Genomic DNA, 22,644 nt, shown 5'->3' with positions numbered 1-22,644 from the left:
GTGGTATTTGTACATTCTATCACCCTGATGGCAAAGAGAGTATTGTCAGTACTCGGCGAGGTGCCAGATCCCAAGCCCACAGTAAGTATTAGTTGAATGTGTGGCTAAATGAAATTTGAAGGAGGAAGGAAAAAAATACCACACGGTGCCCTAAAGTTCTGTGTGGGAGCTGTCAGTATACCATCTCCCAGTTTCTAAATGCATTCCTGGCATATCTTACGTGCCAATCTTCTGTGAATAAACGAAACATTAACTGCTCCATTTGTCTTAGTTGAGAAGAAGACAATTAAGGATTACTTTGGAATTCAAATAATTTCCCCATAAACCTTAAATCCAGATATTTGTATGGTGAGTCTTACCAAAGTGAAGCATAATTATATATATTGCATAGGTGAAATAATGTAAAATAAGGTTCCTACTATATTGGTATTGTAGTTCATCTGGCTTTACAATGTTTTAAATTGATTTTATTTTTTAGGGAAGTTTTAGATTTATAGAAGAATAATACAGAAAATACAGAGAATTTCCATATACAGCTTTTCCACCTTCTCCCAATTTTTCTATCATTGACATATTACATTAATATGATACATTCATTAAAACTGATGAACCAACATTGATACATTACTGTAACTAAAATCCATCATTTATCTTAGGGTTCATTCTTTCTGCTGTATAGTTCTATGAGTTTTACAATTGTGTGTCATGCACACACCATCACAGTATCAAAAAGAATAGCTTCACTGCCCTAAACAAGCTCCGTGCTCCACCTATTCTCCCTCTGTCCTTCCCCCAAACCTCTGGCAACAACTGGTCTTTTTATGCTTTCCATGGTTTTATTTTTTCCAGAATGTCATAGAGTTAAAATCATACAGTCTTTAGACTTTTCAGACTTGCTTATTCGACTTAGAAACGTGCATTTATGCTTCCTCCATATTTTTGTGGCTTGATGCCTTATTTCTTTCTATCACCAAATAATATTGCATTGTTTGAGTACACTACAGTTGATCCATTTGCCAACTGACAGACATCTTGGTTTCTCCCAAGTTTTGGCAATTATGTATAAGGCTTCTAGGAACATCTATGTTCAAGTTTTTATGTGGATGTACTTTCCTTTTTTTAAATATAATTTATTGTCAAATTGGCTTATATACAACACCCAGTGCTCATCCCAACAGGTGCCCTCCTCAATGCCCATCATGCACTTTCCCCTCACCCCCATCCCCCATCAACCATCAGTTTTTACTCTGTATTTAAGAGTCTTTTATGGTTTGTCTCCCTCACTCTCTGTTTGTACCTATTTTTTTCCTCTTCTCTTCCCCCATGGTCTTCTGTTAAGTTTCTCAAGAGCCACATATGAGTGAAAACGTATGATATTTGTCTTTCTCTGACTGACTTATTTCACTCAGCATAATGCCCTCCAGTTCCATCCATGTTGCTGAAGATGGAATGATTTTATTCTTTCTCATTGCCAAGTAGTATTCCATTGCATATATAAACCTATGTGGATATACTTTCAACTCTTTTGGGGTAAATACTGAGGAATGCGATTGCTAGATTATATGGTAAGAGTATGTTTAGTTTTGTAAGAAGCCAAAGTGACCTCCAAAGTGGCTGTACCATTTTGCATCCCCACCAGTAATGAATTAGAGCTCCCATTGCTTCACATCCTGGCCAGCCTTAGGAGGTGCAAGTGTTTTGGTGTTAGTCATTCTAGTAGGTGTACAGTTGGCTTTACAGCTTGAAATGGACAGGCGAGTAGCCAAGAAAAGATCAGACAACCAAAGTTTTGCTTTTTAATTACAGTGACAAGAAAATGTGTTGAAATTATAAAAAGGTTGTATGTTAAATATAAAGAATTTTCTAACAGTTTCACTGTCTAACTAATGAGAGACTGAAGAAAGTCGATTTGTGACATACACAGGATATAAACCTCTCTTCGTCCTTTCTTGCACTGATATCAGTGTATCATTTGGTAAAGATTTCAACAGTAATGACCATCAGTACCTGATAATTGTTAGCAATATTGAGTAGCAGGACATTTTTTTCTGATGTATACAAATATATAGCTGAGAATCATGTGATACAGCATTGGAAACATTCTTGGGATATGTGATAGACTCAACGGGAGAGTAGAGTACTGAACTTAGAGTCAGTGGATTCAGTTTCCTCCATCGGAGCCACTCACAAACATGTGACCTTTGTTCACTTGACTCCTTTCAGCCTCGAATATGCATTTGCAAAATGAAAAATATATTCTTTCATTCTGCCCATCTTAGCATCAAACTGTTGTAATAACAATATGCATTTAACTATGCTATGTATTTGATACTATGCAAACAACTGAAAATCATAAAACACTATATAAAATATAGGGTCATATCTGTGATGGCCCTTACCCCAAAGAGCTCACAATTTGGCAAGAAAGCACTCAACTAATGACATTACAACTGATCACTGCTATAAACGTGGTACAAGTTTCCTTTGGAATACAAAGAAAGAATCATTGAAGACTATAGATACTAAGCTTTTTTGTGCCAGGTTCTGGGTCCATATTTATCTCATGTACAGTCTATCACATCTCTTAGATATGAATTTTATTATTCTCATTTATTATAGAGAATGTAACTGAACAATGAAGCAATTTGTTCATGATAACAAAGCTAATGAAGTTAGTATAATTCCACTTTTCATGGAAAGTTGGAAAAAGCTACATTATATATCCTTAACTAAAGGGGCCATTTCTAGAACTCAATTTACTATAATTCAAACTGCACTACATACAATAGATTACTTCATAGCTTGTTGATAGTTGATAAGTATAGGATCTTTACATGGAAATTCTTTTTTTCTTTTTCTTTTTCTTTTTCTTTCTTTTTTTTTTTTTTTTTTTGAGAGCCAGTGGAGGAGGTGGAGAGAGGGAGGGGACAAAGGATCTGAAGCGGGCTCTGCACTGACAACAGAGACCCCAGCGTGGGTCTCAAACCCAAACCATGAGATCACGACCTGAGCCGAAGTTGTATGCTCAACAGACTGAGCCACTCAGGCATCCCTACATGGAGATTCTTAAGGGTAGGATTCCTATTTACTCAATAATCAGTTCCAGTCATTGTCTCTGTATTCATATTGCTGTTTGATTTTGTTTTTCTTCTATCAGTGAAAGAAAGAAGGCAAGAAAGCAAGCAAGCAAGAAAGACCAACACACATAAAAACTATCTCATTCTCTTTATGACCTTCAGTACCAAGTAAGACTGATAGAATATCAGGATAAATTTGTGGCAGATTTAGTATCCTGTCTGTCTCATTTTCATGGTTTCCAAGAAGTTAATAGGTTTGTAATGATGATAGTCTGATAAGGAGAAAAAAAAAAAAAGAAAACACTGAACCGTCTAGAGTATAAAACAGATTCGAGAAAACTATTCCTTAGCTTTCCTGAGATTTTTCAGGCTTAACTATTACACAGAGATGCTATATTCTTTTTCCCTAAGATCTAAGAGCATTTCTTACTCATTCTTGTATCCTAAAATTTACCATAGTGTATGGCACCATATGGAAATTCATCAAATATTAGTTGAATATCAGATGTGAAAGGAGTTGGTGATGTAACTATAATTTCATATAATTTTTGTGGGTTCACTTATGTTCTATATTTGCAACAAGGTTCCTTTTAAGTTATTTTGCTGTTAGAATCACTATTGGTTGCTATTTAAGAGATCACCTCAACCTTCATTCAAAATACGTTTAAAAAGAAAGAAAACGAAAAACTTAAATGTGTGTCTAACAGAGATTACATAAAGATTCTGAAATAGGCAGGTGAAAGATTGCCAAGTTTTAATGTCTATGTGGTAATAGGCCCTGAAAAGAAGTACTGGCTCTATCAGCTTGTGTTAAATGTACCCCAGTGAAGCCAAACAATGGTATTCCCAGAAACAATGCACCTTAGAAAAGTTAATACCAGCTAAATACATTTTTTTTAATTTTTTTTAACGTTTATTTACTTTTGAGACAGAGAGAGACAGAGGATGAACGGGGGAGGGTCAGAGAGAGAGAGGGAGACACAGAATCTGAAACAGGCTCCAGGCTCTGAGCTGTCAGCACAGAGCCCAACGCGGGGCTCGAACTCACGAGCCGTGAGATCATGACCTGAGCCGAAGTCGGACGCTTAACCGACTGAGCCACCCAGGCGCCCCACCAGCTAAATACATTGTAACAGTATCATGCCAACTTCTGTTCCAGTAAGGCATAGAGAAAATAACGTATCTCTAACAAGAAAAACTTCAATGTTGTATTAACTGGTGATTGCATTTAAAATATTTTAAAACACATTCCAGAGGCACCTGGGTGGCTCAGTTGGTTAAACATCTGACTCTTGATTTTAGCTCCAGTCATGATCTCCTGGTTTGTGAGAGAGAGCCCATGTTAGGCTCTGCACTAACAATGGGGAGCCTGCTTGGTATTCTCTCTTCCTTTCTTTCTGTCCCTCCTCTCTTCCTTCTCTCTCAAAATAAATAAATAAACTTTAAACACACACACACACACACACACACACACACTCCCTAAAGTAACAGATATAATTCTAAAAAAACCCCCAAAAACCTAATAAATCATCCTTCAATAGTCTGAAAAGAAACAAGTAGAAAACAAATTAAGCAAAGAATATTAGAACTCAGAAGTTAATAGAAACTAACATGAAAAGCAAGTTGATAATCAAAAGTAAACCTTTGGGATTTTATCAAAATAAAAAGCTTCTGCACAACAAAGGAAACAATCAACAAAACTAAAAGGCAACCTGTAGAATGGGAGAAGATATTTGCGAATGAAATATCTGATAAAGAGTTAGTATCCAAAATATACAAAGGACTGATATGATTCAACACCCCAAAACCAAATAATCCAATTAAAACATAGACAGAAGACACAAATAGACATTTCTCCAAAGAAGACATCCAGATGGCCAACATACATGGAAAGATGCTCAACATCACTCATCATCAGAAATGCAAATCAGGGGCGCCTGGGTGGCACAGTCGGTTAAGCGTCCGACTTCAGCCAGATCACGATCTCGCGGTCCGTGAGTTCGAGCCCCGCATCAGGCTCTGGGCTGATGGCTCGGAGCCTGGAGCCTGTTTCCGATTCTGTGTCTCCCTCTCTCTCTCTGCCCCTCCCCCGTTCATGCTCTGTCTCTCTCTGTCCCAAAAATAAATAAAAAACGTTGAAAAAAAATTTTTTTTTAAATTAAAAAAAATTAAAAAAAAAAGAAATGCAAATCAAAACTACAGTGAAATATTACTTCATACCTGTCAGAATGGCTAAAATCAACAACAGAAGAAACAAGTGTTGGTGAGGATATGGAGTAAAAGGAACACTCGCGGAATGTTGGTGGGAATACAAACTGGTGCAGCCACTGTGGAAAACAGTATGGAAGCTCCTCAGAAAGTTAAATATAGAACTACCCTATGATCCAGTAATTGCATTACTGTGTATTTACTCAAAGAATACAAAAACACCAATTCAAAGGGACACATGCACTCCTATGTTTTTAGCAGCATTATTAACAATAGCCAAGATATGGAAGCAGCCCAAATGTCCATTGAGTGACACACAGATGAAAAAGATGGTGCTATATACACACAATGCAATATTATTCAGACATGAAAAAGAATAAAATCTTGCCATTTGTAACAACACGGGTGGAGCTAGAGAGCATAATGTTAAGTGAAATAAATCTGTCAGAGAAAGGCAAATACCATACAATTTCACTCATGTATGGAAATTAAGAAAGCAAATGCACAAAGGGGAAGAAAGAGAGAGAGAGAGAGAGAGAGAGAGAGAGGAAGAAACAGACTGTTAACTATAGAGAGCAAACTAATGGTTATCAGAGGGGAGGTGGGCAGGGAGGATGGGTGAAATAGGTGATGGAAATTAAGGAAGGAATCTGTCATGATGAGCACTGGGTGATACATGGAATTTTTGAATCACTATATTGTACACCTGAAACTAATATAACACTATATTAACTACACCAGAATTGTAATTTAAAAAACATTAAAAAATTAGAAATATAAATTAGAAAACAAACAAAAAAGTAAGTTGCAAATCAATTATACATGTATTCAAAGGAAAAGAAAAAAGAGTTCATGAAAAACATTCAATAAATATAAATTTTAAAGCATATTTTACCAAATTTTAAAAAGTAATTTTAAAAGAATTAACCAAAAAATACAAAATAAAAGAAGAATTAACCATGATGGCAGCAAAAGCCATTTCTTTCTATATGTTTGGCTGATATGGGTTCAAAGTTTGGGTAGAGAATAACTAAATGAAAACTTATCACTGAATTAATACCACTCAAAATAAAATGGATAAACAAAACAAAATTTGGCACACTGATTTATATAACTAATTTCTCCAAATTTTTACTGTGGTAGAAAGTATTAACTCCAAGCAAATATCCAAATTTATCTGAACATAAAAAGTGAGGATGATCACCATCACTGTGGCCATTAATTCTACCTTTGTGAGGCAGTATGGAAAAGGCCACAGTGGTCTGCTCTCTGGCTCATCACATTTTACTCTATCAATTAGAAAGGATCTGGGGACAGGAAGTAGAAAAAGACTGTGGCTCTGAAGCATTTTCGCTCACTCAATTTTCACTGACATCTAGATCTGAGAGATATATTTTGGATTAAGAAAGATCAAATATATGCAATATCTGCATTGGATGTGAAACTAGGGGCCTTTACACATAATTTTGCTGTAGGGTATCCATTGATCCCCTCTTATAGAGAAGGGATTGTTAAATTAAAATGGTTTCCACCAGATCAAACATTACAGTTGGTAGAATTTATCTGTAGTTTTAGACAGATCCTCATTTGTTTTATCCAAAGATACATCCTGAAATTAAAATTTTCTAGATAAATCAGTGTAACCTATGGATGAAATAAGTTACAAAAAGCCTTCTTTTTGACTCTTGATCAATATTCTGAGATGACTGCTCCCCATCACAAAGGCTAACTGGTTTTTTATGTTTTTCTCTGCTCCTAATGAAATCTGTATTGCTGACGTATTCTGGAAAAAATAAATAAAGAAGACTGGTATCTCAGCCAGTGCCTCCCGGAGTTCCACATGGCTGATGAATCCAGGCAGTGACAAATGACACACTATTCCTCCATATGCAGCCTTTCTCTCCCTCTCATCTTCTCATAGCTGAACACTGTCACATTCCTTGCAAAGGAAACACATTTCATAGCTGTCATCCTTGCATAAAAGGCAGAGGGAAGGGAAAATCCCTTTATCAATCTGCCTAAACATTCCATTTTATTATTTACATATCAATTATCATGAGAAAACACTGAGTGTGTGTTTAGATAGAAAGTGTGGAAAGTTGCTTTGGAAGGCTTTACTTTCAAAGGAAAACATGTAGTAGAGAGTGAGGAGCAAAAAAATCCTCTTTTTCAAGAGCAATAGGAAGCCTCCTGCCTTGATATTCCTCATCTTCTTTCTGGCATCTCATGCTCACCAACTGCCTAATATTGGATGCATGTGGATCTGCCCATCTGTCCAACAGTCAATCTAATTTATGTGACTTACTAGGAAAACATTTAATGGAATATGAATAATATATAGTGATAAACAGTTTTTTTAAATCTCCAGGATTTATCTTACGAGTAAAAACATTACATTGTTCTTAGGGAGAAAGTTAATTTCACATACCCATGTAGGATCAACTAGAATTGTTATACAAGCATGGAAAAGCAAGAACTTTCGTGATAAGTATGCGAGATACAAGTAATTTTATTAGAATCGGCCCATATCCTATAATATACTAACTTACTAATATGCACCAAAAATCACACAGAAATCTGAAGTAGAGAATGACCTTTGCCATTTTATACATTCTTGAAGTTTGTCTTTTTAAATTAAGATAAAAAAATTTTCTGGTTATTTAGTTTTTTTGCAGAAGACTATAGCATTTGCCTCTGCTTTCAGAAGAAGAAAAACAGTCCCTATTTAAATGAATAAAATTCATTTTATATACATTTATTATGTATTGGAAATGTACTTGGAAGGTCAGTATAGCTGGAGGGCAGTGCACCAGTGGAAAAGGGAAAGGACATAGAGCTTAGTGAGAGCCACCGGATGTAGGGTCTGTAAACCACAGTAAGGATTTGGATTTCATTCTGTCTGTGAAAGGAAGCCACTAGATGGTTGACAGCAGGGGAGGGATGATTTGGGTTTTGTTTCAAAAGAATTACTGTGACTGGTAGGGAACAGAGTGGGGTGTGTGAGTAGAAGCAGGGAGGTCACTTCAGAGGCCAGGGAAAGAGTCCAGGTGAAGAAATGATGAACACCTGGCCAAGGATGGTGGAACAGAGAAAGGAGCCATGGTAAGATCAGGGGTATATTTTGAAATACAGGTGAACTGATTAGCTATAGAATTGGATGGAGGACGTGAAAGAAAAAGAATCAAGGATTCTTTCAATGTTTTCACCTAAGCAACCAAATATGAATAGTATATCTGCAGATGCTAGGAACACTAAGTAAGGTGAAATTGCTACACATTTCAGCAGTTACAGAATGCTGTTTTGTATTTCTGGAGGCTTGAGCTGGACTTTTTAGACCAGGTAAAATTCAGACAGGAAGCCTAAAAGCCTTCTCGAAGGTAAAGCAGAGTTAAAAATTACATATTAGATGAGGTAACTGGAAAGTATTTTGAAAACACTTGTCTGCCTAGACTGAAGAGTTCTGTCGAGCAATTGTGACATCTCTGATTAAAAAGAAAGAGAGACCAAAGAAAATTGGTCTTGAATAACAAGATTATGTCTTGGGGCTTGATTCTATAGATAGTGGACAACCACTGGCTAATTTTTCCAGAACTAATCTAGCTAGTAACTTCCAAATTATGTTAAGGAAAGTACTGCCAAAAGCCATTTCATAGATTCCAAAGATAGATCAATGTAGATGCATTTATAAAATGGTTGAACTCTGAGAAGGACCAAGAAGATTTCTAAATTGCTACCATAAATTTCATCACACACACACACACACACACACACACACACACACACCTTGCACCCACCCTCGTGTATATACACACATCAACAACACTAACCCACAACTCACAGCATAAAATAGTACCTTCCTCAAGTTACATTGTTTGTAGTTTCTTTTTAGAACGGTATCAATTACTTTCAAATTTCTATTTGCAACTGAATTCTATGTCTCCTCAATACATATGTCATTCTTATTATGTTTCAATAAACTCTTAGGTCCCAAAATACAACATTTTAAAATGTGACTTTAGGCATTTGAGATGATCAGATCTTTTAGTTAGGACCAAAAGGCAGTGTCTATTGATGAGATACTCACAGGTTATAGGAAAGACTAAAGCATATAAAGGTCTTCCTAGTCCACGTACAAGGTCTTTGTTCATATATAAAATAAATTGTACACTGTGGATGAATTTATCTAATTCCAGGAGAAGTAAACTCCAGTTAAAAAAAGTATATTTTTACAATTTTCTTTTTTTTTCTTTTGTTTTGTTTATTTCTAGAGAGAGAGTGCACACGTGAGAGCATGTGCATGTGTGTGTGCGAACAGGAGACGGGCAGAGAGAGAGAGGGATGGAGAAAGAAAATCCCAAACAGGCTCCTCACTGCCAGCACGGAGCCAGACACAGGGCTGGAACCCACAAACTGCAGGATCATGACCTGAGCCAAAATCAAGAGTCGGACGCTTAACTGACTGAGCCACCCAGGTGCCCCTACTTTTACAACTTTCTATATGTCATCAGATTAACAAAAACATTAAAAGTTTATTTGTAAGCTTAAGGAGATCTGAGTATACATGAATATAAAATGATGACAGCTTTCTCAGAGCCCAAAAGATTTGCATTAAAATTTTGCAAAGTCAAATTGTAAGGCCCCAAATGATCAGATAAACTTGCCAAAAATGAAAGAACGAATAAAGCATTAAACTCATTCAGGCAGTATAACTCATTACTCTGCAAAAATCTTTGTTCAAATTTATCTTGAAATTTGGATGTAGTACCCAGTATTATTAGATAAATAAAAAGACAATCGCTGAAATGGTATTTTAATTTGGTTTGACAGTTGGGATCAAGAGAAATAAGGACTATAGCTAGATATATCTGAGAAATAAGAGACTATGAGTGCTATGATACCTCACTCAGAGACAGCCTTTCTCTAAACTTAAACGGAAGGAAGTTGGGGAAGCAATCTTCAAGCAGTCTGTGAAACCAATAGACTAACAAACTCCTACATATACTCATCATGATGAAGAGCTAGATATCAATGCCTAGAGCACAATAAATTGGTTTTGTACATCTCTATATTTCTGATGATGCCTGGCATAGCATTTCACACACAGCATGATTTTAATAAATACGGACCAGATGAATGGATGAGTAAATGGGTGAGTGGATGATAACTAATAGTATAACTATATTTTTAAGTACCCATGAAACTGATTTTTTTTAATTCGTTGAACAAACATAAACAGAACTGGGACACTAAGAAGGAAAATTGGCTTCTTTAAGTTCTAATTATGGTCAAACCAGCAGAATGTTTAGTCACATAAATGTTGAATATAGTGGAATATTATAAACACCACTTATTATGCTTTTGTTATGAGTCTGATACATACTTATTAAAGGAAATTAAAGAAAATATAAGCAAGCAAGGGGAGCCAATAAAATGACTATAATCCGTGACCCAGAAAAAGTCTACTGTAGTGTTTCCTCAAGGACATCATGGGAGGACTTTTTGTGGTTGCTGTAATGCCTGAGGGATAGTGCTGGCATCTCACAGGCAATGCCTGTGAATGAGAGAGTTCTCCAAAGCAAAATATTATTCAACCAGAAATGCAAAGAGTGCTTCACTGAGAAAAACTGAGAGCCTGATGCATTTACTTGAGGTCTTTATACATACATACACCAGGCACAGATGGTTTCTAAATAGAAATAGGTAATACTATACAAACTGTTCATATTGTTTAGTAATCTGTTCTTTTCACTTAATGCAACAAGAGCGTCATTCCACTCCATGAAGTATTCTATTCTTCTACTCCAACATTTTAATGGCTGTTCAGCATACCACTGTATGGATCACCCATATCTTAGGCCTTATCAACCTTATCTAAAACCCTATTGTCAAACTACTAACAATTTTCTTCAACTTAACATTATAATCAATGCTGAGATGAATATCCTTATATTTAAATTCGTGATCAGTGGGGCACCCGGGTGGCTCAGTCAGTCAAGCATCCGACTTCAGCTCAGGTCATGACCTCACAGTTTGTGAGTTTGAGTCCCACATTTGGCTCTGTGCTGACAGCTCAGAGCCTGGAGCTTGCTTCAGATTCTGTGTCTTCCTCTCTGTCTGCTCTCCCCAGCTCACACTCTATCTCTCTTTCAAAAATAAATAAACAAAAAATATAAATAAATAAATTCATGATAATTTATTTTTTTAAATTTTATTTTAGAGAGAGAGAGAGAATAAGCTGGGGAGAAAGGAGCAGAGGGAAAAAGAGAGAGACTCCCAAGCAGGTTCCATGCTTAGCACAGAACCTGATGTGGGGCTCAATCCCATGACCCTGGGATCATAACCTGAGTCAAAATCAGGAGTCAGACGCTCAACTGACTGAGCCACCAGGTGCCCCTAAATTAATGGTCATTTAAATTCTTAGAAGTGAAACTGTTGATTGAAAGAATATACATAATTTCAGTGCCTTTAATATAGATTTCCAACATGTACTCAAGAATGATATGTATCAGTTTGTGCTCCAACCATCATGTTGGTGATTGAGTGGACATCTGTCACATAAAGTTGCCAGAAATGTGAAACACCAACTGAAGGCACTGTAACCTTGGGTAATAGCTGTATTAGGCAATTCCCTATCCCACATTTAAACAGGTGTGAGGATTGCTGTGAAATAAGATCACAGTTGAGCCACTGAAAGTAAATTATAAAAGCTCAAGTGCCAGACCCTTTTCCATTGTTTTCCCAACAGTAAAGTATAAAAAGAAAGAGGAGAGAGATTTCTAGGGAAATAGATTTGAAAGAAAGTATTAGTGGAGTGTCGGAATCTGTATTTTGCTCTGAATACTTCTCTCTGAATATTTCTCTATGAGTGGTAACTCATGAAGTTGGAGAGGTCTGTGAGCTGGGCAAGCTCACATCTCATTCCCTGGTGGGACTCTGCCTGAAGAGTAAGACCAAATAACTTTCCTAATGCTAATAGAGTATGAGCATATAATCACACAGACATGGGGGGCTGACATACCAAGTTGGAGAGTTTAATCTTGCTCCCCTCACACCTACATCCCCTGATTCCTGAGAGTTGAGGCTGGTGTGGCAGGGGTTCCTAAGTTTCCCCTGAGCCCAGATCAGGTAAAAAGAGGAGTATATGGGCTCTGGTGGCCAAGTGTGGATGACAGAAGCAGGGGATGACAGGAGAACAGGAGTGGATAGATGGGCACATTTAGACCACACCACATACCACATTAGAGAGTCACCCCAGGACATTAATAGCTGTGCTAAATGAAAACCAGGCCCAATCAAGAGCAAGGATATTGTTGTTCCTATCCTTCCTTCTTTCCCCCTTTGCAGACATATCACCTCATTTCCAGGTGAACTTGGGGAGAGGAAACTTTGAGCTCATGTTAAGTTCTGGCAATAAGTAAACCTTGCATTTGGTTGAATATTTATACAATAAGTCTGCTTAATGTGGGAAATAACTAAACATTAAATGCAAGGCCTTAAATGTTATAAACTAAGCATTAGTGCTTATCATGAAGGTGTCAAAGTCAGATAAGCTTGGGATTGTACCTCCTCTGGAAGCTTCCATTCTAGAAAGTTTTAGCATAGAAAATTAGCTTCAGGAAAAACTCTCTGGCCTTCTTCCCTTCAATGGACTTTTGTTCCTTTGAGTATAAGGGAAGGAGCCGAGAAGATACACGGGCAAATCTTAGACATGTCCCTATACAGGTCAGCAGGGAGCTTCATCAGCATTTGGTACAAAAACTTCATAGGAATGAAGAAAGTCATTTCTTTTGACTTGTTCAAGAGATTTTATAGAAAATGGCTATAAAAGAATAGGATTTAGATATGAGATGCTTAGTCCTGATGATCTCTCTAAATATCTCTAACCCGGACCTACACACCAACCTTATTAAGAAAAAGACAACAAGAGTGAATGAGAACAATTTCAGTCAGCCTGAGCTCCAGACCTGAGCTCCACTAAACGCCCAGAACTACTCTCTATGGCTTTGGTATTAAAAAGGCATTTAGAAAAGACAGCACCTCTACTCCTAATAAGATACTAGGGCTCTGGGATTTTCTTCTATTTCAAAGAAAAAAAATTAACTTCATTTACACCTGTTTCCCTAAATTATTTCTTTCTATTTATATCATGTGTGTAATATTTAGTAGAACCATATTGAGGAAATCAAAGGAAAAATAATAGTAATGTAACTTCATTTTATTTAGCTAAATAAAGTAGGATGTTCATTGAATGGTTTTTACATTTTCTGTGTTTACAATTTACTTATATAAACGTGACCTATAATTATATATCTAACACATTTCAATGAAAATACAGCCTCTTCTTAATAAAACGTCCCCACTGTATAACATGTTACAGTTCATGTTTATCTTTTGTGTGCATGATTTCACTTCATTCACAAAGACTCTGTGCGGTGGCTGGCCAGTTACAGACACTCAAGTAGCTTTGGTTTAGAAAGGTTAAATGAATTCTGAGGTCTGGCAATGTGTAACTGAACAAACTGGCCTAAAATTCAAGCCATTAAACATACTTAAAACATTTTGACTTCATTTAATCCAGCCCTTTTATTTCACAGATGAGAAAATCCATGCTCAGAGGGGTGACATGATATCACTCAGCAGAGGGAGAGAGACAAGACCAATTCCATGTTCCCTGACTTAAAGCCCATGCCCTGAGCTTTGAGCCATGCTTTTCCTACACATGACCAAATCAAATGATGCAGGTAAATCAGAAACCCAGTACAAAGATAAAGGTCAGTGGCTATCATGGGGAGTCAAAAGAACAGATATAGAGCAGCTTTAATTAGAAAACTTGTGAACTGCTTTTGTTTTAAATTCCCAAGTGTTAGTTTCCCTTGCAGAAAGACTACGAGGGAAAGGTTATTACTTTAAGCAGTTATTAGTATTTAGTGAAGATTACTTTTTAAGGTGCCTACTTTACATACATCATAATGGTAAAAATTGAAGATGAAGTATTTTTAATGTCATTGTATGCTTTTCATGACAATTATATTAATCTTCAAACTCAGTGATGTAGCTGGAGCACGTGCTTTCTCCAATTTCACTAGATAGCAAATAATACACAGTCTACTGGCCAAAAACTGGGCCCTTCAGACAAAGCTGTATGTACATACTCAGAAAACTCTTGTGGCATAAATTAGCACAGTGTATATTGAAAGGACAATTCTCCACTTTTTTGAGGACTTCCAACAATTAAATAGGATAAAGTGTGTATATGTATGTGAATTGGAGATAATTTGCTATTATGGCTTGTCAGACAGTTAAATTCTAGTCTTAAACTCTTAAATTCTAAAATTCATAAATTAACAGTTCACACATTATAGTTCACAATTTAAAAAGCTGCCAAATGAATTCATTCTTATGAATTCAGTTCCAAATAAATTTATTATGTTGTGTTAGTGTGAAGAACACAAAGGAAAAGTAAGGTAGTTTCTACTTCTAACCAGGAAGATAAAATATATATTCTTTTAAAAAAACTTTTTTATTCATTCAATTATTTATTTATTCAAAACACATAATTTCTAGCTCAGTGTTCCTTGTATTAATGTACCACCATAGCCATATTAAGAATTAATTACTACTTTGAGAATTTTCAAAATATTTGATTAGTGATTCTAGAATCACCTGATAGAGGAATATTTAAATTGTAACTTGCCATTTGCAACAATGTGGATGGAACTAGAGTGTATCCTGCTAAGCAAAATAAGTCGGAGAAAGACAGATATGTGATTTCACTCATATGTGGAATTTAAGAAACACAATGGTTAAACATAGGGGAAGGGAAGAAAACATAAGATAGAAACAGAGAGGGAGGCAAACCATAAGAGACTTAAATACAGAGAACAAACTAAGGGTTTCTGGAGGGCCAGTAGGTGGGGGGAAGGGTTAAATGGGTGATGGGCATTAAGGAGGGCACTTTTGGGGATGAGCACTGGGTGTTATATGTAAATAATGAAACACTGGGTTCTACTCCTGAAGCCAAGACTACACTGTATGTTAACTAACTTGAATTTAAACTTTAAAAAATTGTAACTTAAAGATTTCAATGTTTTGCAAAGTTTTGATAAAATTTCTTATAAAAGAATTACCTCCTATTTGAATTTACAAACTACTTATTTTCTCCTCATCAGGGAACAATTGGGTTGATGAGATATATCATTCAACTCTAGTTCCATAATTGTGTAGTTGCATGCAAAACACAATTGGCATCTCATTTACCTTATTTCTATTCCTTTGAATTCAAGTAAATATATTTTGCCCTAGATTTTTGTGTTTTTTAAATATCTATTTTCTTTTGATAAAGCAAACACCCTCAACTATCTCCCTGAAAATTGGAAAACTAAAAGCCTATATTTGAAGGGGCAGAAATTCAAATTATTCTTACTTTTTAGAAACAAGAAAACTGATTATCATTGAAGTTTGGGAAATGACTACTGTATGTCAGAATGAAAAAAATACATCTATTACCTTTATTCCTGTCACCGAAACATATTAATATTCTTTTTCCAGGTTTTCCATTGAATTACGAGGTGGAAATACGGCTCAGATGGTAGCAGAGTTTTAAAATGAAAACACCTTAGCTTGAAATCTTTCTACATATAATAGTATCTGATTCATGAAACTATCAAAATTATCATGTTCTTTTTGCAGGTGAAGGGACATTTGCAATAGGTGTTAGCCACATGCACAGTAAAGACTGATTCATAAAAGTATGGTTATTGCTTTCACGGTGCATTCACTGAATTTTAATTCACATTAAGCATTTATGAAGGAATAAGCCAATTTCAGAAATATGGTTTAAAGCTATTTGCTGGTGTGCCTTGAAGCAGTTCTATCAGACTCTTCCTATAATACATTTTCTAACAAACACAACTACTATCACAACTGGTTCTTTGAAGACTGAAATTGGATTTGTGGCCATGTATCTATTGCGGGGTTATAATCCTTACACATTATTAACAACTGGTCCTAGGACTCAGGTGGGAGAATTTTTATGTTTCTGTCTAAACAGCTAAAATATTGTGGCTGTTATCTCTATGTGTGTGAGGTAATTTCATGGCCTGCTGACAAAAACAAAATTTAAAGTAGAATATATATTGAGAGTACAGATCTCTCTCTCATTCCTAACAACAAGCATTTTTTCCCTTATGGTGGATATGTACTTTTTACAGATACATACACAGTCTCAAAGAGCAGAGATGCTCCTTTTTCCCAGGGGTAAATACGTCAGTGCTATGCCAAGACCCCACATTTCTTGAAGGCTGGAGCTATCCGTGTGTTATCCACCTCTGTATTCCTCATGGTGCCCAGCTGAGTGTCCAGCACATACAAAGTACCCATTAAATGAATGAATGCTATTGAATTTTAATGAAAACATAACCATAAGCCTATGTTCCTTACAACTTCATGTACAATTATTGTGCACCTTCCCATTCACAACCTTACAAGATTAAGTGTCATTAGGAATCATGATTAATCCTTCCCGAACCCAGTGAAATATTATGAGATATAAAGAAAGTCCAACATAACAGATGTGTTTCCAAGTGGAAAGACTTCATGTAATATTAGTGGACTTTCATATGAGCTTCAAATATTGATTTTTTATATGCCACATTGCAAAATATTACTGATTATAGACATGTTAAAACAAAGAAATCAGATCAATTAGGTTTTTTCTTTAGTTACAACATGCTTTAAGCTAAGATTATGATGCTGTTAATCTTGACATCTCCTGTTACCTTGTTATAAACAATACACTATTAAGATTATACCTATAATAGGTATATGCTTCTTCAAAGAAATCTGAAAGATTGACTGTCACCTTTGGCTTATTTATGAAATCAGCATAAATGAGTTAGCTGATGTCAACATCCATCATCTGATTATTTGATTAGAAAGTCTATAATACTCAAGTGTTTAAAAATAAGTCTGCATCAAGCTAGACATCGTAGCTCTGCTAAGTCAAAGGAAAGTTAAGTAGAAGGACATTTAAATGTTATAAATTATGTCACACCTGTTATTTTTCATTCCTGCTTTGTTTTACTCCTCCAGCACAAACTTGGTTAGCTATCTTCTTATGAATTAATGCAGGAGCACAGAGTATGCATGCTACTATCCATTTGAAATCAATATTTTCCAGATAAGTAGGCTGGAGCCAGTAAAAAATTCTTAAAATCTGATCTATTTTTTTCATACTGTTTAGGCACTTCACTCTGATTCTGAGGAAAAATAAAAACAGATGAACTTGAATATTTCAAGTATCTGAGGCTATAGATATTTCAAGCTTATTTCCTGAATGAAACCTATTAATTTCCATGCAGATAGTTCAATGCCTAAATGGCATGTGATAATGAAGCTGACTGCTGTACTATTTGTCAGGCAGTGGCTCTATAGGAGATGCAGAACTTTCACTCTCTATAAATTAAAAAATATATATTTTACAAAAGTATAGACTTCAGGGACACTGAGGATCCAGCTCTTCTAGAGTATTCCAGAAAGCAATAAATAAACGCTCATTTGTTCAGCAAGGATTTATTTAAGCAGTAACCACATGCAAAGCACTGTTGAGGGGTTGTAATGGAGTCAATGTAGTGACTAGCTGTATACTGCACACATAAATGTATTACAGAACCTCTTACTTGATTGTTGGTTTGTAATAGTCATGGTATCAGCAGATAACTTGTTCTCAATAGAAGTAGTTAACAAATTTTGTCTATATAACTCTGTTTGGACTTAAAGATTGAGTATTTCTGCCAGTGCATTTGCAGCCTGTTTTCTACCATGCCAATCAAATAAGCCTTAGGAAATAAATTGTGTAGCTATAACCTCTTGTGTGCACACAGGTAAAAATATAGATCAGTAGATGTATTATTCTAATGTATTCAGTAGAGGAGCTAATAATATTTGATAAAGCAAATTCTTAAAATTCAAGACATCCTATTTGTCCTTTAATCTAATGTCTTATAATTAGAAATTAGATCTAAGGATAGCTTCATTCATATGAAATTCAAATTCAAAATAACACTTACATATCTGTCATTATATCTCTCTGTTAACATCAAAAGGAGATAGAGTACACCAAAGCAAACATTCCCAAAGAAATAAATTTATCAAAAACCAGAAAAACCAAAATGAGCTACTGGAGCTCTTGATTAAAGAAAAAAAAAAAGGGGGGAAGAGAAAACACCACAGGGAGGAAATAAAGAAAAGAAGGAAGGGTGGAAGGGAGAAGGGGAGGAAAAGAAGGAGAGAAGGAAGGAGGAAAGAAATGGGCGGGTGGGGGGTGGGGGGAGATTTGTTCCACTAATCAGGGAGTAATGAGCCAAATACTCTCAAAAGGCATGAGGGCTAAACATCAATATAGCCACTCCTTTTGCAGTGTTCTTGATATTCAAGAGAAGCACCAACTGCCAACAGAATGGCACAGCCAACAATCCACTCCAACAACCCAGTAGTCCTGCTAATCATATCCCTCTTCCCTCCAGTATCATGAAATGAACCACCAAATCTTGTTGATATTACCTCCTACATAGTTTTCAAATTAATCCTTTCCTTTCTCTTCCCCCACTAACATCTTAGAATATGCACTCATCTCCTCTTTCCATCATAGCCCACTAACTGTCCCTGGTTTCCATTCTTCCCTCCCTTTAATCTGTTTCCTGCCTGACAGGTAGAGACATCTATTCAACAGGCAAAATTATAAGCTGACATCCTTGCTTAAAAATTTTTAATAGGTTCCTTCATTCTTAGAATAAAGACCAACATTCTCAACCCAGCCAACCAGGATGTGACCTCCACACACCTCTCCAGCTCCTTCTACCTTATTTTCTGTGGCTCCAGCTATAGTCCATAGTCCCCTCCTACCACATGAGATTTCCTCATGTTGTTACTTTTGCCTGCAATGTTTTTTCTCCAACTTCCACTTGCTTATTAATTGCCAGCCATTTTTCTAGATCTCAGTGCAAACATCACTTCTTCAGGGAAGCCTTTGTAATGTTCTCCCTTACCCCTATTGCATACTAGCTGGGATATCCTCAGCATTATGTACTCCATAGCATTTCACAGTTTAGAACTGCATACATATTGTGTGGCAATTAGATGCTTATTATTAATCTTTGTCACTAGACTGTAAGCTTAATGAAGAGAAAAAACAGTGTATAGTTTTCTGACATACAGTGAGCAAGCATTATTTCTTGAGTGAAGAATGAGTATGTCGATGGAATCATTAACAAGTGGTTAAAGCTTCGATAATTTGCTTATTTCCATTTACCAGAATCATTTTGATCAGAGTTTGAATGATGAAATTACACTACTTCACAATCTCATAATGAGTAAATTGAATGATTTATCTAAACTCTCTAGCATTTGGGGGATTTCATAGATACAGCCACAATGGAAAGATTATTAGCATCTTTCTTGAGTTATAATAGAAACTCAGAACATTGTTGCTAAATTGGGCTTTAACAGTTTTCTGGTATAGTTTCTCATTATTTGAGAAAGAGTTTTAGGAGATTCTCAAAAGGTCATCCAGCCTGTTGGTGATAGAGCAGGGATGAAAATCAGCTATTTAAATTCTAGTTTAATTTTTTTTTATAGAACTATACTGCAATTTCTAGGTATTGTGGCTTCATTTTCATATTAAAAACTTGGAAGAACTTGTAAGTACACATAAGAGAAATATCTCCAAATGGTTAATTTTGTTATATCATTTAGATTTCTGCTTTAAAGTATGAAGATAATAGTAATATTTTTAGAAAAGTAAAAACCAAGCCCAATTTCTTAAGAAATGAAGCACTTTCATGCCTTATTTGCAATTTACACTGTAGGCCTTACATAGGGGTGAGAAGCGGATGGTACATGTTTCCCTGTTTTTTTAATATTCTGAAGCATAGAATTTTTCCAGTTATTTCTGGTTATCCACAAGTCAGCTATAAAAGCTCAAAGGGAAGGTAAGTGATTAGGGAAGGGACATAGTGGATGGGAAAAGCCGTACTGGTATCCAATCAATTACAATTGGCCATGTGATCTTGGACTGCTCGCTTCCCCTCTGCAGATTTCACTTTCCCCATCTGCACAGAGAATTGGTCTAAATCATGCACTCTGTCTATTTATGGGCTTCCAAGACACCCCTAAGCCTTTCATTGTGTATATTTCTGAGAAGAGAGTCCACAGCTTCTATCAGATTTGGCAGAAAAGTCTAGGACACCAAACAGGTTAATTGCTTCTGTACTAATACCTGCGGTCCCTCCTAACTTTTGAAAAGTACTAAAGCTACAAATATAATTATAAATTGAGACAGAAAGTAGAAATTTGTATGACTATTATCACAAGAAATATGATTATTTGAAAAGCGTAATCCACACAAAAGAATACTACCTTCACCAGCCATACATTTCAGAGTAGGCTGAAGAACTTCACTAGAAGCCCAGCCCAGATTTTCTATAACTAGCATAAGTTTCCCAGATGATATAAATACATGTGATAAATTTCAGTATGTCACAGGTTTTTAGTCCTGTGTTTCTAATATCAATGTTTTAATGATCCATCAAAGCAGGCCTGCTACATAGCATTGTATGGAGTGGAAATAACCCAGAGTAGTTTGCCAGCAAGTAAAGCTATTTTCTTATAGTTTTTCAAAATATCTATTCCAAAATCTCTTTGGTTATAACTTTCAGATAGTTGAATAGCCACAGTTGCTATACTATCCACATAATTATTAGATACAGAAATAAAAATCACTTCGCTTGTTTACTTATTTCCTTCCTTCTTTTCCTTCTTAATAAATATTCCTAATTATCTACTATGTGTCGGGTACTGTCCCAGATACTTGTGAAATATCAGTGAACAAAATCAATATATTCCACCCTCATGGTGCTTATATTTTAGGAGGGGACAAAGAAAATAACAACAGATATTTTTAAAAAAGTAAGTTATTCATGATTCTTAAAGGTGATACATGCTTTGGTATAAAAGGAAAAAAAAAATAAACAGTAGGGAGACTGGGAATACCAGAGGTGAAGAGAATGACTCCAATCTCAAATAGTACAGGGTAGGCCTCACTGAGAAGGTGTCATTTAACAAGACCTGAGAAGATGAAGCCGTGAACCAAGTATACAATCTTGGGGAAGAGCCTTCTAGACAGAGAGAGGAGCCAGGGCAAGGGAGTTCTTGGTTTGTTTAAGGAGTAGCAAGGAGGCCATGGTGTCAGAGAAACAGCAAAAATGTCTGTTGCTGTGGTCTCGAAATTTATGAAATTTCATATTCCAGTTGACATCTCATTTTATATCACTTACCTGTCAAAATGAAAGTCATAGTATCTTTTGTATATTCTTACTAGTGTCTCATATTTGTCAAGAAATGCATTCAAAGTTCTGAGAATTTTAAAATCACCCCAAAAGCACAATCTCCGGTTGGTATACAATTTAAGTCTCTTCGTTCCCACAAACATGTATTTGCAAATGAACTGCTATGCAATAAGCAAATGTACCATTTAATAAGAGATGATGTTATTATAAAGAAATCAACTAAAAGATCTTCATTTTGAAAATCTGTCATTTGGGCACAAAGCATTTGTTATGTTTCAACAAAGAGAGATTGCAAGACTCATAGCTAACGTGAAAGCACCCATTCTTTCTGAAATGTCATAGTTCTTTTCATATTTATTACATTTGTTCATTTCATTAACTTTCTTCCAGAAAATGAAACAATCATGATTACTGTACAGTTTTCACGGCATTTATCTGGATTAATGCCTCCAAAAAGAATGCACACATGAAGGTAGATCTTTTTTTTTTTTTTTAACGAGAGGAGGGTGAGTCAGCCCTCCCTCAAATAAGCATCTTATTCTTGCCTTCCATGAAAATGCATTGTGATCCCGAGACTTTGCAAATGCAACATAAAATGTATGCAACCATACCTTGCCCAACTGATCCTTTTTGCCAAAGCCAGTGGCAGCTGCGATGCTCCCTGCTCCCTCCACTGTCTTTTGTGCAACTGCTGTCACCCCTGTCACCACCGCCTCACCAACATTTGTCACTTGCTCTTTGGTCTTCTCAGCCACTGGGATAAATCCAGAACAGCAGATTAACAGTGGGACAGTGGAACAACTGGGACTTAAAATAATTTCACTTCCACTAGCTGTTAACTTCTAAAGACCTGTGTTTACACATACCATAAATAACTGAGGTGTCAGAAGAAATAAAAACTACAGAGATTTTTAAGTGAGTGTTGTTTAGACAAACATTAAATCTTTGCTAAGATATGTTGTTGTAATCCTGCAAATATTAAAACGTGCTTCAAGTGTAATGATCACAAGTTGAAA

General features: G+C 35.9%; 1 protein-coding gene across 4 annotated transcripts in view; it reads right to left on the bottom strand.

Annotated features, from left to right (window-relative positions):
• SNCA (synuclein alpha) overlaps positions 1–22,644 on the bottom strand; it is a 156,761-nt gene that overhangs the window by 115,039 nt on the left and 19,078 nt on the right. For all 4 annotated transcript variants that reach the window (XM_058721910.1, XM_058721909.1, XM_058721911.1 and 1 more), the window contains exon 4: positions 22,240–22,382. In XM_058721910.1, coding sequence (XP_058577893.1) covers positions 22,240–22,382 — 143 coding nt within the window. The remainder of the gene's footprint in view (positions 1–22,239; positions 22,383–22,644) is intronic.

The sequence above is a fragment of the Neofelis nebulosa genome, chromosome 3 (genome assembly GCF_028018385.1).
Source record: "Neofelis nebulosa isolate mNeoNeb1 chromosome 3, mNeoNeb1.pri, whole genome shotgun sequence".
Taxonomy (NCBI): domain Eukaryota; kingdom Metazoa; phylum Chordata; class Mammalia; order Carnivora; family Felidae; genus Neofelis; species Neofelis nebulosa.
This window is presented reverse-complemented; position numbering and strand designations above follow the sequence as displayed.